This window comes from Rhinolophus hipposideros (genome assembly GCF_964194185.1).
Source record: "Rhinolophus hipposideros genome assembly, chromosome: 3".
Classification (NCBI taxonomy): Eukaryota; Metazoa; Chordata; class Mammalia; order Chiroptera; family Rhinolophidae; genus Rhinolophus; species Rhinolophus hipposideros.
This window is the reverse complement of record NC_138049.1, coordinates 5,811,957-5,828,036: the sequence shown is the minus strand read 5'-3', so window position 1 is coordinate 5,828,036 and position 16,080 is coordinate 5,811,957. Positions and strand designations below refer to the sequence as shown.

At 41.9% G+C, this 16,080-nt stretch overlaps 1 protein-coding gene across 1 annotated transcript in view; it reads right to left on the bottom strand.

Moving 5' to 3' along the window:
* The window catches only part of PRKN (parkin RBR E3 ubiquitin protein ligase), a 1,140,411-nt gene that overhangs the window by 577,013 nt on the left and 547,318 nt on the right, over nucleotides 1-16,080 (bottom strand). The window contains exon 5 of the mRNA XM_081044895.1: nucleotides 1,194-1,277. Within this exon, the coding sequence (XP_080901021.1) occupies nucleotides 1,194-1,277 (84 nt within the window). The remainder of the gene's footprint in view (nucleotides 1-1,193; nucleotides 1,278-16,080) is intronic.

Here is a 16,080-nt window from a genome sequence, read left to right as displayed (position 1 = left end):
ACTGTAAGAATGCTCTGGTGACCACAATGTTATACACACCAAAAGATATGGCTCCATCATGATCATTATTATTATTAAAGGTAAGTACATCCACATAATATGTATACTGCAATATATACATTACATTTGTACATATATACACACACATATATATATAATTATACTTAAGAATTCCCCCCTATAAAATACATGCACTTTAATTTCATCCCTTCACAAACTTAGAAGATTGTATTATGCTCGCTATCTGTGAGTGACACACAAGCCATTGTTTTTCCTTAGGATTTGCATTAACAGAAATCAGCTCGTGGTCCCTGCCCTTACCAGAATGACTGTTACTGCCGCTCCTTGCTGTCACCCAGCACACTGGAGAGAGGAGACACACCTAAGGGTCTAGTTCAAACACGGTACCTGTAGCTGTTGACAGACTTTGTTCTGCGGAGAAGATATTAACTGCCAGCTGGCTGTGACAGTTCGTGAACTAACGTGGACCTTTGTGCCGGAGCCATAAGAGTATTTACAGCTCAGGAAATATATACCATTAGATTGTGATGGACCCAGGGATTTTCGAGGTAAAAGGTATAACAATATACAAATTACAAACATGACCATAATAACAAAATATATTCTTAAAATAACTTCAGTACTCGGTCTCTTTCCAGAAACATATGGCATACGTTTGCAAAGATAAAAGAGATTGTAGAGGTCAGAGGATGGTAATTCAACTAAAGAGCTGGTCACCCATACTGGAATTTCTAAGAGTCAACTACGGCTGAAAACTGCTCAAGAATGGCAGAAAGCGATAAAGCAAGAAAGCAATGCTTCATGATATGGAATACAAATGTAAAACATCATGGCATCGGGAAAAAAGACAAACACTCTATTTTTGTGATTTTCTTTGGCCAAGCTCTGAACTGCTTTTTCTTTCTATTTCATGAATATTACTTTGTGAGGAGTTTAAATTGTCATATTTTAACATAGTCACCCCAAGTGTGTAAGTCTCTAGGAAAGTGACGCTGGAAAGCGATGACACAGGTAGAAGTTTTGGTGACTATTATAAACACTTTTGAATCTTGCAACACTTTTGGTGAGTATTATCAAATGGATAAAAAGTCAGCATTTTTGTCTCAATTGGAATGTCCTAGCAAACACTGAAAAGGCCGTAATTAAGAGAATGGATTTCACCAGGTACTTACAGCTGTGGTCCCAGGGCAGTTTGGGAACTGGCATTCACCGCTCATCCGGTTTGGGATTAAGACATCATCCCAGCAAGATGGACCCTTTGAGAGAAACAACAACAACAACATATCCTTTAGTAGAAAGTTCTCCCTAACACAGTCTCTCAAACCTGTCTACTGACATAACACAATGATAATGCGATTAATGTGTACACCAGTGATTATCAAAGTCTGGCCCATCGCCCCTGGGAGTCCTCAAGACCCTTCTGGGGGATCTGTTAGCCAGACTATTTTCATAAAGATACTAAGAGGATACTTGGGTATCACTCCAAACACATCGGTCGTTTACATGTTGTAGTCTGCCCACCACGGTTCAATTTAATTGTTTAAAAACTTAAGTAATTTTCTTAAATTCATTGTAATTTCAACTGACTTTTAAATGGAAACACACATGCAGATTCCACTCAGAAGGATTCTCTGGGGGCAGTAGTGGAACTCGAGCGGGAGGCACAGCGGAAGGACTGCCTGTCACAGGCAGCAGGCTGAGCACACACTTTTATGTCCTTTGTCCTGAGACACCATGTGGAATACAATGAAAACCCAGCAAACACGTAGCACCAATGAGAACAGCACTGGTGGAGAAGGGACAGCCGTACCTTTCTGGAAATCTAAAGAGGCTGGAGGAGCAGGGCAGGACCACAAGGAGGCAGAGATCCAACAAGAAGGCACAGCGGGGAGAGAGCAGAGCCGCCGACATAGAAAAAGTTACATTTTCTTAAACAGAAGATCCTAGAATCTTCTAGAGAGGAATGCCAGCTCATGTGCTGGAAACAAACATCAAAATAGAATTTTAAAGAAGGAGCAATACCTTCGGAGCCCACAGGGAAAGATTTCAACCTATAATTCTCGATCTAGCCTAATTATCAATTAAGTGGAAAATGGTAAAAGGTGATTCTGGGATATGCAGAGAGTTGCGAAGTTTACTTGTGTGCCTGGGAGGGGTCAGAGTTTGGACGGATGCTGGCCAGCTTGACGGTAAGTGGAAAGTGGCCCAGCCCTGGCCCACACGCAGGTGTGACAGGGAGGGGGCTGGGTGCACTCCTGTAGCTTGGAGGAAAGGAAGAAGGAGAGAAGGGCAGTGTCAGGGAGGAAGCTGAGGACCAGGGCTGTGGTCATGGTGATTTTACTCCCCAGGACATCCAGACCACACCTGAGGTCTAAGCTAGGCGTGAAATCGGTCTCCCCCATCAGCACCAGGACCACTCACTCCAGGGTCCAGCCCAGGCCCCTGACCACCCAAACCAGTGAAAACCTGGACGGCATACACGGGTCCAAGCGGATCCTGCCAGCCCACAGGAGGTCGGCCCTCTTCCTCCTACATCAGCACAACGTGCAGACACATACCATGTGAGAGAAAAGCGGGGGAGCAGAGAAAATCTGCCAGACTGAACACCTACCTTAGAGACGGAGCCGAACTTGTACAGAGACTATTGAAACCAAGCCTCCAAAGGAGCTACATTTCCAACACACAGATCACGAAGCCAAAAGCTGCTGCAGAAACTGAAAGGAGTAAGTGACTGCAGCAGATTTCCTAGAGCCGGCCAGAGACAGTGGTCCTCTGAGAGGCTGCGTCCAAGGTGGGCCCTTGGCTGGGGTCTGGGAATTTGGAGTAGGGGTGCCCCCACCCCCATGCTCTTACTGCTACACAGGGTTTGCAGCCTCTAAAATGTCTGTGCAGACAACGTGGTTTGTGCTGATCAGCTTCCTATCCCACGCCCGGAAGAGTGGTAAGCGCTAGGTCAAGTACACAATGACTGGCCCCCAGTCAAAGCCCTGGGCGGTCACAACTCGTGGCTGGAGGGACAAGTGTGTCCTGTGTGACCCTGGTGGGAGAGGACTCCTGGAAACTTGCCTGTGGTTTGCTCCAGACTTCACGGGCCTTTCCCTGGCTGCCTTGTACCCTCTTGCTGTAAGAAGCCTCCCCCAGATGTCTGACTGTACAATGAGTCCCAAGTCCCTCCAGTAATTCTCCATGCGAAACAGCCCTGGGAACCCACCACCCAGTGATATGTGATTAATCATCAGAGACGTTCTCCTTGCTACACAGAAGAATCAAGGCTCAGGATTAAGATGCATTATGGGGAAGAAGGAATTTCACTTTCTGTGCACCTTCGAGTGTGGGGTGTACGATTATAGTATACTGCCGTCAGAATGATATAAATAGTTCCCGGAGGACTTTGAGGTTATGTGATCACAGGTGTATGTTATGCAGCTTGGACGATATAAAAGTAAAGATACGAATGTTACAATTGGAAGGCCGAGGCGCAGCTGGGATAGAAGGCGACAAACAGTTGCTCTTATGACAACAACTTCCACATCTTTGATTTTTAAACATGTGCCCATATTCACTTGATAAAAAGGACAAATGTACTGAAATTGAAGCGAGGCAAAGAAATAGTATTAGACCCTCCCTCACATCCATTCGCCTCACTTTCCGGACATTGGGAAATTCAGAGGGGTCCAGTGTGGCCAGAATGCCGCCTCCCACGTGACACTCTGTCCTCGTACGAGGACCTAGAGAGTTGTCTTTGGATTTCTTGGCTGTGGGTTTTTAAATCTGTTTCTTGTAGGCAGTGGTTTGTCCTACCTCATGGACACCATCAGTCAGCCAGCCCTCCCTGACTTTCAGACAACCAGGAAAAACCTCAGCGCCCAACTTACAGACACCACTAGCAACTTTCTGTAACTTATAAATATTAGGTTTACTGATATGACCCTTGGCCTCATATCCTTTCCCTTGGCTTATTTTCCTTTCACCTCTTTCCTCATCTAATTTATTTTTTCTTGTTTGTAGTCTCAATGCAAGCTTGTGAAATCCGTTCGTAGTGAGGCAGGGTATAATGAAATCACCGTGAGGGTCTCATGATATTTCTCTTCTAACTCTCCAAAATTACCAACAGTTCTTACAAGAGCCGTTTGTCATGCCCTCCACCCCCCGCCGGGGGGAGCAGTGGTTGTCCTCAGAGAGCACAGTTGTCGCTGGCAGGACAGCTGTGGTAAGCACTGGGTGGTGGGGGCTGACAACGACACCTGAGGCCCTGAAAAGTCTCTGAGTTTAAGAGAAACCTGTCTCCTGTGGATAAATAACCCTGAACGAAGCAGGGACACATTGCTTCCACCCCTATCGGCATGGGACAGCTTCTTCTGACGCTGGCTGGGGACGCGCTGACCTGTTGACAGCGCTTGTCATGGTAAGAGATGACCTAACGCCACCATCAGGTGCAGAGTTAGAGCCTGCTTGCACTTCACTGCTCAGAGCAAGATTTCCTGTGTCAAAGGATGAAAAGAAACTTCCTCGCATATCACAGATCTGTCTTCTCACACCTTCATTTTTTAGTCCAAACTGCAAAAAGAATTTACGTAAACAACTATAATTAATTGTCACATAAGTTATGACTTTATCTGACAAATCCTTGTGTTGTACGTGGAAATTATAGAAAAGTCATTCACGTTCTTCTTGATCTCAAATCATAACAAAATAATAAGTACTAAAACATCATAGAATTCCACTGGCTATGGAATTTAACAATGAAATGTACGTGCTCCGTATTCCTATTGAATGCTACAACTATCCTGAAAAGAGAAACAATTCCCCAGTGCGTTTATGCCATTACAAAGCAGGTTCAACTTTGCTCCTGTCCAGTTTTAGAAAATGATAAACTGTTCATTGGTTGTGTTTCAATGTTTGCATGGTTAAGGAATTTATAAATATAGGAGTAAGAACAGTCTCCAGACTCCGAGATTAGAAAGGACTGCAAGTCACATGGCAGCAAAAGGGAACTTTGGATTATAGACTTTTACCTCTGAACACCTGACTGCAAGTCCTAATTGCAAGTTCATTCTATAGGAAAATAGAACACGACAGACTACCTAAAGGAATTCACTACTCACGCATTAGCCAATTGTTTCTACAGATTCCTTAAAACAAAAAGAGAGTTATTAGAAAGTGAATTATAAGTTTTAAAATAGAAAACACCTCAAGAAGCCTCCGCTAGTCCGGTCCTTGTAAATATTTTTTATTCCTGATTTTGACACTGCACTAATATTAACCCTCCATTTGAAACTATTTTATACGGGGCCCAGGGAAGCAGAAGAGGAAAATAATGATTTGGTGACTTCCAGACACTCAGCAGGGAGTTACAATCATAATACAATTAATGGCAACACTGTGTTCCTGCATTCCTGGAGAGCTGGGTCGTTTACAAAGCATTTTCATGGGCACAGACCTTGATTCCCAGTGAAAACCAGTCAGAGCTCTGCTCCAGGGAGCCCTGAGACCCAGACTGATTGTTTGTTTCTGTGTTGGGGTACCCACACAACTGTTTCCTAAGAAAAGCCTGACCCCCCTCCCCCCCACACACACACACAAGTACTCACTGGCTCTCCTATTCATGTACAGGGACGTATCTTAAGAGCAACGTATTCTCATGGAAGGGTAGCCATTTTTTTCTTACGCTGATTTGTTAAGCATAAAAACCTGGGTCTTCCTTGATTTTGTAACGTAAGAGTATCTGAAGTCCTTGCTATTGAAAAAAATAGCTACATTCGAATGAAAGCTTGGTCCCAGGGCTGGGTGGGGCTGGATGGGTCAGCTCCATTGTGCTCTATATGTTGTCAGTGAGGACGGCTCAATAGGGCCTGAAGGGTTCATTGTCATAAGGCTCATTGGCACGGCTGACGAGGTGGCACTGCCATCAGCCCAGCTCACTGCACCCACATCCATGGTTTTTCTCAACGAGAGCCTTCCTGGGGCCGCTGCACTTTGCTACTGCATGGCCGGTCTTTTACAAGAGGGACAATCCTACGAGAGAGCAAATGCAAGCTCCCAGGTGCTTATGACCTGACCCTGGAAATGGGCCCGATGTCATTTCCACCATATTCTTTGGGTCAAGCAGTCGCAGAGCCCAGATTCGCTGGAAGAGTTGGTGTTTGAAGAAGAGAGCTGTCACGGCACACTCTGTCCAGTGTAGGTGTGGCGCTTCACCAGAGCGGATTGGACACCTTATACCTGCAGCCCTGTACAGCTACCCATGTTTCTCCCCGTGTCTGGTGCTGACGTGGGCTTTTCTCACTGCACTCCCAGCTCTGTTCTGCTTTCTGACAATACAGGCCCATTTAGATTTCCTTTCATTTCTATTCGAAATACCTGATTGATATATTTTTCTACTAATAGACTTTAAACATTTTAAATATTAGGAAACACACTGTGATGCCCTGGATGTGGTTTATAGAGACAAACATAACACAGGGACGCTAATTCCACGTGTTCTCTGGAAGCCGATTAGGGTCCCTGACTGTTTTTCTCTTGGCATGGGTGCGAGCCGACAGTATGTGCACCCACGCGCACACTCGCCAGTGGCTTCCGATTATTAACACAATCTGACTGCTAAACGGCTCTCTTCAGCTTTTCTAGAATTTGAAGGCTCTGTCATGGGGAACCATTTATTTCATAAGACACATTCACTTGATGCTAATTTTAAGTCACTAAAGTCATTAACTCATTCAACACATTATGTACCCAATAAAAGACAGGTATTTTGCTAGACTGCCGATAAACACTGAATGAGACCTTTTCATGTAGGACAATAAACGTGAACGAGACAAGCAATCGATACACAGATAATTTGAGGGTACATAGGAGGGACCCCTGACTGAGACTTTTGGAAGGACTTTGTGTTTAAGCTGAGACTGGAGGAATGAGTAGAAATCAGACAGGAAGAGGAAAATTCCACTAGAGAAACAGGATTATGATCAGGGATAACCCCTAGTTTGGCTTCTAGGATATAGCTCCCCAACAAGATATTGATAATTAATCCATATACTTCATTAATTCTGTACATTCTAAATATGCTAATCTAATCTATAATACTGCAATAGTATGCTTCAATTACGTATACCGTTAAATGTAATATTATGCAAAGCGCTGATTTCAAAGCAATGGGGATACAAGATGATAAACAATGTTTCCATACTTTTGAATCAATGGACTGTATTTCAAATCGAATTGCCATTAGCAGCCATGTAACGATGAAGAAGTTACTCAATCAGAATATCGTTTCTTATGTGTAAAGTGGGAATATCAATTGTACCTACATTACAGGATTGATAGTTAAATGAGGTAAAGTACTTAGCATTATACTATGCACATAGCTATAGTTAATATTCAATAAATATTAGCGGGTGCTGTTGAATAACCATAGTACAAGGAAAATGTGATCATGGAAAAAGCACCCAAATGCACAAAGAGAAGATCTAAGTTCTAGACATAATTTCACTAGAGTTTAGGCTAATCAATTTAACAGCTCCGTGCCTCACTTTCTTCTCTGTAATGTGGGTAATAAGGGCTCAGGGTCAAATAAGATGAAGAAAGAGCTAACTGATGGGAAAACCCATTATACACTCTAACAGGCCGTACATCAGTCAGTGAAGGGACAGTGGACCTGTGTGTGTTCTTGGACTCATACGTTTGCCTCACTTTATACACCAAACACAATGCCACTTCCAAGACGAAGAGATACGTAATCCCTAATGATGTAGCCGCCACCGGCATCAGCAATTAACCAGAGCAAGTGTGGATGCCCGTATCGATTACACCAGGCTGCCGGGTTAACTCAACAGCTGTTTCAACAGACTATCTCAGCTGGCCTGGGAGATTTTCCCCAAATCCTGGGTTATTTCTGTAGCGTATACAACACAGTTTGGCATCAAACATGTTTCCTTCCACTACGATAATGTCCTTTACACAAAAAGCAAGTACTTCATAACCTAATACTCAATAACATACTTTTCCCTTCCAAGAAAATTACAACAAGAAAGCAACATCCCAGCTCTTTAAAAAATCTGCATAGCTGTACGTGATCCAACTTTGGTCTATTGCACTATAGCTCTGTGGAGTTCTGACAGTCAATCACCGTCATTATTTATTGAGAGTCTCTTCATGGAGGGTGCCATCATACTCAATGCGTTAAATGTCAGACAACGTGCTTATTCCTTCCCGATCTCCAGTTACCAAACTATTCAAAACCACAGGCTGCTGTCCATTATGTCACTGAGTGTCAACAGCTGTCCTGCAGGCACATTGTGGTAATAGCAGATTGAAACAGCAATGATATTTTTTGTGCTAGTTCATAGAATTTAAACAATGGAGACAAATAAAGACTTAGAGTGATTCGCTTTTACTCCCTCTTAACTGATTTAATTTAGGACAGCCATGTGATTATCTTCATCTGTTCAAGCTCTCTTTGCTAAGAATAATCTTGCTCTTGCATGGAGGGAAATTATCACAGCTCCGATGAGAGGCAGTTTCAGGCGGCACAATATGTTTCAAACTGTTGAGAGGGTAACTCTCATTTCAATTCAAGGCATGTAAATCTATTTGAATAACAACATTTATTACCATGTAAAGCTTCCTAGTTATCTCAGCTGGCTTTATATCTTGATCATCATGATTGGACTGGACCATGCTTATTAAATGAGATAAGAGGTTTATTAGATTTCTAGCGAATGCATAGATATCATCATCATATAAACATTATTTAGTTCTCAAAATAAAACTCTATGGATAACACATCACGTTTGGATGTGAACTGTACTACTCTCAATCTCCAACTGGCGCTGAACTCAATTGGCTGCCTTTTGTCAAGAAAGGGAAAGAAAGAAATAATACACCTTGTTTCCCCGAAAATAAGACCTAGCTGGACCATCATCTCTAATGCGTCTTTTGGAGCAAAAATTAATATGAGGCCCATTCTTATTTTACTATAATGTAAGACCGGGTCTTATCTAACATAATGTAAGACCGGGTCTTATATTAATTTTTGCTCCAAAAGACGCATTAGAGCTGATGGTCCAGCTAGGTCTTATTTTCGGGGAAACAAGGTAGGATAATGGTTAAAGCTATAAAAAGATCCTAACTTCATGAATCTGTCTGTTGCTTCAATGTAATTAATTGCGTGGGAAGATGTGTCAGGAGGGTAACTGTCTCGACCAGTCCCCCAAAACTCCACATTGGGCAATGGTGTCCGTGACACATGCTTTATAGGACTTAAGTGGGCAGATAGGCACTGGGCAGGGACCATTAGGGCAATGAATGGATGAGCCCCCCTCAGGCATTAAACACGTATGTGATGAGCGGGTGCCGAAAACCTAACGGCGCAGTTATGTATCTGAGCAGTACTTCTATTCCCGTGAGCAGGTATTTCCTCTGGAGTGCCGGCACTTGGGCAGAGTTCTGATTCTTGCCCCTTACAGTCCTGGGCTGTGCAGAGCACAAAAGATCAAGGCCTTCTGAATCATCATCATCATCTCCCCAAAACGACAAGAACAACAACAACAACAAAAACCCACAAATGATTCTTGGCCAAAGGAAAAGTCAGTTTGTCCTTGGACATGTAGGTTTGCAGACTATTTTTTCCCCCCACCACGGTCCAATTTAACGTGCATTGAACATCTGTTCTAGTTTATAAATGTGCTTCTGGGCCTTTTCATTTCAAGGTATTTCTACCATTTCGTTTCTTTCTCTCTCCTTTTCCTCTACCTTCTTCTCCCTGACTGGTATAAAAAAGGTCCAATCACCTCCAAAAAAAATCACTGCAGCCTATCATTGCTGGCTTAAGGAGAGAAGGGAGAAAAAGTCTTCCTTCTAGATTAAATCCATCTACATTTGTGGTTATCTGACCTTTCTCAGGATAAATTCAAACTGGCTGAAGTTCACCCCAAAATATTTTTTCCCCACACCTTTCCGTAAGAATTCTCCCCCCATTATTGTTATCATTTTTTCTCTCCTTCAGTTCAATATTTTTGACGTAATAAAACTAACTTATCTAAGACTACTTTCTGTTTAGATTTCTTTCATTAAATGAAGTGGGAAAGACTTAAGTGGATAGATCTTGGTTATGAATCATTCAAATTCTTAATTTCCTTCAATGGTGTTAATACCTTCAGTGGGGTGCTTTTACCTCCCTACATTCCCGCCTTTGCTTGGACTGGGCCTCCGCTCGCCCATCCGTGCCCCTGTCCACATGCCCCTCTGGGCCCAGGGACGTGCCTCCATCCAGTGGGCAAGAGCGGCCGGCACCCCGGGGCGTGTCCGCGCTGCAGGCCAGCTTCTCAGTGACGCCCCCACGCCGCCGCCTGTTGGCCCCACATCCACTGCCCCACCGGTTCCAAGGCACAGCACGGGGGACACAGTCAATCGGCGTTGTAGATCGGCGAGGACAACAGTGGCAACCGCTTCCTATGAGCACAGCTGCGCTGGAAACATCAAGGGCCCACTGTATTGTATGTCAGCCCCACACGCAGGCTGTGCTTCCGTCTGCCGCCAGCACAGCTTACTTCTTCCACCTGCTTGGGAGCACACCCAGTCCCACTAGCCGCAAAAGCACCCATCTGCCCGTTTCCGTCCCCAGGAAACCGAAGCGCCACTTCCCTGCAGCCCTACAGGGTTTCCACTACCCCACAGGGGCTGGCCAGACCACGGCTGCCTGGGACTTTTGCTCATTTTACCGCCGCGGCAAAATTAATGCAAGTAGAATCCACGGGCCTGGTCAGGGCCTCCTGTCAATTGCTTGTGCTTGTCAGCTCCTCCTCCCTTCACAGGAGCCCCTCCCGGCTCCTTTCTACCAGGAACCACTCCATGAACGGACAACTGTCAACAAAAATGAAAAATCTAGGATAGTTTATGATAAACCATGAAATAAGACCTTGCTTTAAAATATTCGTCCTTTATTCACAGGACACGTCTGTCTATAATAATTTGAAATCTGCCTCAGACTTGCTGGTTTTTTATGTTAACACCTCAAATTGGCTCCCTTTAAAACATATATGGTATAAGCCAACCGATCAAGGGTTGTTGACTTCTGAAATTCAATATTCTGTCCCTTCTAGGAGTTTTAAATCTCATAATTTCAGTACATGCACACAGTCTGTTCAAATGTATTTAATGTATTCCGTCGCTTACAACTACTGATTATGATTCTTGAAACCAGTCTGCCAGCTAAGGCATGCCCGTACTTGATTGTACTTGATTTTGATACCTGCCACATTACTCACAGAAGTAACTGTGACATTATTCAGGAATCAAAAGGCAAAGGGAAACGAACAGCATGTTTCTCTCCCAAATTATGCTCTGGTTCAAGGAAATAGTTCCTCAAAACTACGTTACTTAATTTTAGCTAATTTAGGTCACATCTGCCATCACTTTACCCATGGCCAAGAAAAATGGTAACATTTTAATGGAAACTTAAAGTCAAACTTTTCCAAGCGTTATAATCAAGCCACTTTTCTGGATAACTTGGCAGGATCTCTGCTTTCTGCCTCAAAATGACTAAGCATAGAGAGCTATCTTGAGCATTCGTCTTGGGAATGACAAATAATGTATTAGAAATAAATATGTGTTCCTAAAAATGCATAAACTTATAAAAGGACTTCTGTTTGCCTGTGTGAATCAGATAAGCCAGTTACAACTGGAAACACATTAAGTGTAAGGGATAGTGCTATTATGCAAGTTTCCAGATTAATACTTGAAACAAAAAGTAGGGCAAGATCTGATTTAGATAGACTCACCATCAGCCCCTGCTCTATACCCTCGCATCACACAAAATCACAAAGCCAGGTGTGACTCAACCTCTTTTTTGAAACCTTCAGTGGTTGGCAGACTGGGAATCAGGCTGTGAGCCGAAGGCCTGACCACCATGAAGGAGGTAGAAAAGTTAAAATAAAATCCCAAGGCTCAGCACTCAGCTCTTTCCTAAGACAGAAAGAGCTGTTCACGACACAGTCACCCTTGGCGGCATCGTTCCATTAGAACAAGGTCAAGTTCAAGGTACAAGGGAATGTGAATGCATAGTCTAAGATCTCCAGGAAACGGCAATCTGTTGGAAAAGCAAGAACAACATTCAGGAACAATTAGGGACATCACAAGACAGAACAGGAAGGTTTTCCAGCTCAGAGTGAATTCTTATTCCATCAGTCTTGTCCTCTCCATATTTGTTGATGTTGAGTCCTCTTTGCTAGACCAAAGCCACAACCTTATTTTGAGACCCTATACTGTCTTCTGGATGGTCAATAACTTGTTAACTCGTGTTCTGTTATCTATGTCAGTTCTTTAAATGTTTCCTCCACACATCTGCCACAGGGGCTCTCCAAACACAAATGAGTACCTGACCATCTCTTGCTCAAACTCCCCAGGGACCCACCCCAGGCTCAGGGCACTCTCTGCTCTGTTTGCTAACATGGCTCCTGCAGCCCTTTCTGATCGCACCACTTGCTTCCTCCCCACACTGCTCCACTGATTTTCTAGCCATCCCTATATATAAATCTACAGGAATGCTTACAAGAAAACATACCGTGTTTCCCCCCAAAATAAGACCTAGCCGCGCAATCAGCTCTAATGTGTCTTTTGGAGCAAAATTAATATAAGACCTGGTATTATATTATGTTATATATTATTATATTATATATTATCATATCATATCATATCATATCAAGACCCGGTCTTATAGCAAAATAAGACTGGGTCTTATATTAATTTTTGCTCCAAAAGACGCTTTAGAGCTGATTGTCTGGCTAGGTCTTATTTTCAGGGAAACACAGTAGTTACATGTTCTTTTCAATCTCTTGGACCTTTTCTCTGTTTAGAAAATTCTTTGATTTTCTAGTGTCTTTTAATAAGAAGGTCTGAGGATATGCTGGAGAATACTCATAGTGCTTTTATAGAACCAGGATAATGTTGCATTTCAGTTCTGTCTATGGGAAAGCAGATTCTTGTATTTCTTTATCAAATATGCCTCACCCACTCTCTGCCATTGCCTATTGCAAATACATTGCCTATTGCAAGTACATATCTCTTGCCTATTGCCAGGTACATATCACCTTTGCTTTGCTGCTGGAAGATTTCCGGCCACTGCATCCACTTAGGACTCTTCCCAGCTGTCACAGATGATGGAAACCAAAGTTCCTCTGCAGCAAATGAAGATACAGAGTAATGGTCACCATCCTCCATGTTTACTGGAATCTGGTGATTGAAGTGAAATCTAAGAGAGAATGTACTAGAAAAAAAAAAAAACAGAACACAGAACAGCAGTCCTGGAGTCTGTGACTCATCACTTCACATATGAAGTTGTGCTTTTGGGCAAGCCGTTTAAATTCTACAATGCTCAGATTTCTCCAGGTATAATGTAAGCATTAATATCAGATTTATGTGCTCCACACGTTTGTTGTGAGAATAAAACAACAGCAACAATAGAAAAGGCACTTTCCTAACTTTAAAACATCCTGTGATATTAGTCTTTTTTTTTTCCACATGAAGCCATACCTGACAATTGCAATATAAAGCATTATGCATGCTACTCTATGATAAAGGGGTAGAAAATCTACATGATCAGAGTAACAGGCAATGCCTGAAAAAATCACACTGCCATTACTATATCTTTTACCATAAGAACTACTTACATTTCAGGTTAAAGAAACTCTGACATACTCTACCTATTAAAAGCACCTGCACTGGATACCTGTAATTTAAATATTAATTGATAGTATCTAAAAAACAGAGAAGTTAGTATTTCTTCAATTTTCTGAGATTTAATGTTAACAACTAGTGGTTACTAAAATCATCATCTGTCCAGGGACACAAAGAATCTTAATATAATTGACATTTTTTAAAGAATTAAAACACTGAGTGAAATGCACATAAATTCCAATAATAACGAACATGATAATTACAATATCCAATATCTGAAAAGCTATTCAAAGTTTTCTGTCCAAATTTAGAATATGTACTCTAAAGCCAAATCATAGACTCTTTTTCAATTCCACTTGAAGTTTGTTCATAAGTCTATTTATGTACTGGAAAGGCAGCTACATACATGGTGTCCACATGTGTAGAGTAAGCCTTTAGAAGAAGCTGTAGTGTGGGTCCAGGGCGAGGCCATAGATTTAGGTTACTGGCATCTCAACTACGCTGTGGGAGTTTGTTCACATGTAGTAAAATTCCCACCAACTGTGGTTGTAGTAGGAAGGTATGTATGTGAAGCGACCTGAGAGGTGTCCAAAGGCCTGCCACGAAACTTTAGATACCATTGTTTAGTGGTATTTGGATTTTAAGAATAAAACTTACATGAAGATCAAAAAAATCATGGTAATAAACAAATTCACGAGCTTAACACAACAATTGTGTTAGAGCGTTGCAGTAGCTATGTAGATGGCTCGAGACCTCGCTGGGTTATTGATGCTTTTAAAAATGTAATTTATACTAGTGCTATATTCAATGAAAGTAGACATTAATCAATTTTCCTGTGTTGTGCTACTAAGTGGAGTATTTTGTTCTCTAGTTGTGGGTAGCTAGCATCTCTGTAGTGCATTAAAAAAATTCAAGCAGGCTTAATTATAAGACAGAAGACAGTTACTCAATAATAATACACAAAAGCACACATGGGACAAAATATACAAGTCTCTGGATTGTCGATAGCCTGGAATTACTACGACTAAGCCAAATTCCACTTAACATGAAAACAGAGTCTCCGGAGTCGAATGTTTTTTTTTTAAAAAAGGTCTAAGGTGACAGGCTATTCTATCACCACCAATTGCTATGCTAGGACAGACTGGTTGATCAATGTCCTTTCTGAGTGCGCGCCTGCGCGCGTGCGCGCACACACACACACACACACACACACACCTCACATAATGGGCCAGTGGGAATAGGGACACAGCTGTCTCAGAGGACAAATACTGATGGGATATAGGACAGAGGCTTTAAAATCCCACAAAAACCAAATAGTTGCTAAGTGTATGGGATGTGGGAGAGGAGGGAAAGAAGGCTTTTAGCCTATGTGTAGAAACTGAAATCATTCTAGATGAAATCCTATGATGTTGTAGAAATAGAGACTGAGCATAAGGCATTGGTCCCAGATACAAAAACAGGCGAGCTGAAATCAAGGGGGTGATTGTATTATAGACCTTCTGATTCCAAAGTATTTTTATTAATTACACTAATTTACATTATAGCCTTACAGCTATACTTATAGCCTTATACTTATAGCCTTTATATGTGATTTTAAATAAGCAATACATATCACATTATTCAGTCATTCAAACATTCATCACACATCTACTATGTGTCAAGCTCTGTGGTGGGCGTTAGAGATCAAAAATGAGTATCATTCAGGACCACACTGAAATATTCCATAGGTTAGTGGAGGACATAACGATGCAGATGTCTGACAAAGGAGTGCGTAATATGCAGAGGGGATTCAAATAATGGACAGATCAACAGTAATTGTGTTTCAAACTTGAAGAACTGTCAAAAGCAAATGGTGCCCTGACCAATCGAAGGTGGAGGTTGTTAAAATATTTTCCATTTATTTTCAACTCAAACTTGTAAAATTCCAATAAAATAAGCATTGATGTGGGTTACTTTTTGTTTTTTTAATCAACTGGAGAGTTGGAATAAATAGTTGATTTGTTGCAGGCTACATCTTCATTTTACTGCTCTCATCACTGCCCATCCTAGTCTAAGAATATTTTTGTAACAAAATTTTACCAACGTTTTCAAAGAATGTTGCATCTCAGGACTGAGAGATTTTATTGTAAATAAAAGTGATTGAGGAAATAAAACAATATAAAGTAATGAAGATTTAAAAAATAAATTTATCTGAGTGCCTATGAGATAGATTCTCTATTATAGTCTATCCATCTATTATAATTAGTTACATTAATAACATTTTTTTTTAAAGTCTTTAGAAAGCCCTAATGTTAGTTTGAGAATTTTAGTAGTCAAACAACACATATGTAGAGGATGAACTCGCAAGTAATATATGTCCTTTTCTTTTAATAAACATTATCCTCTTTC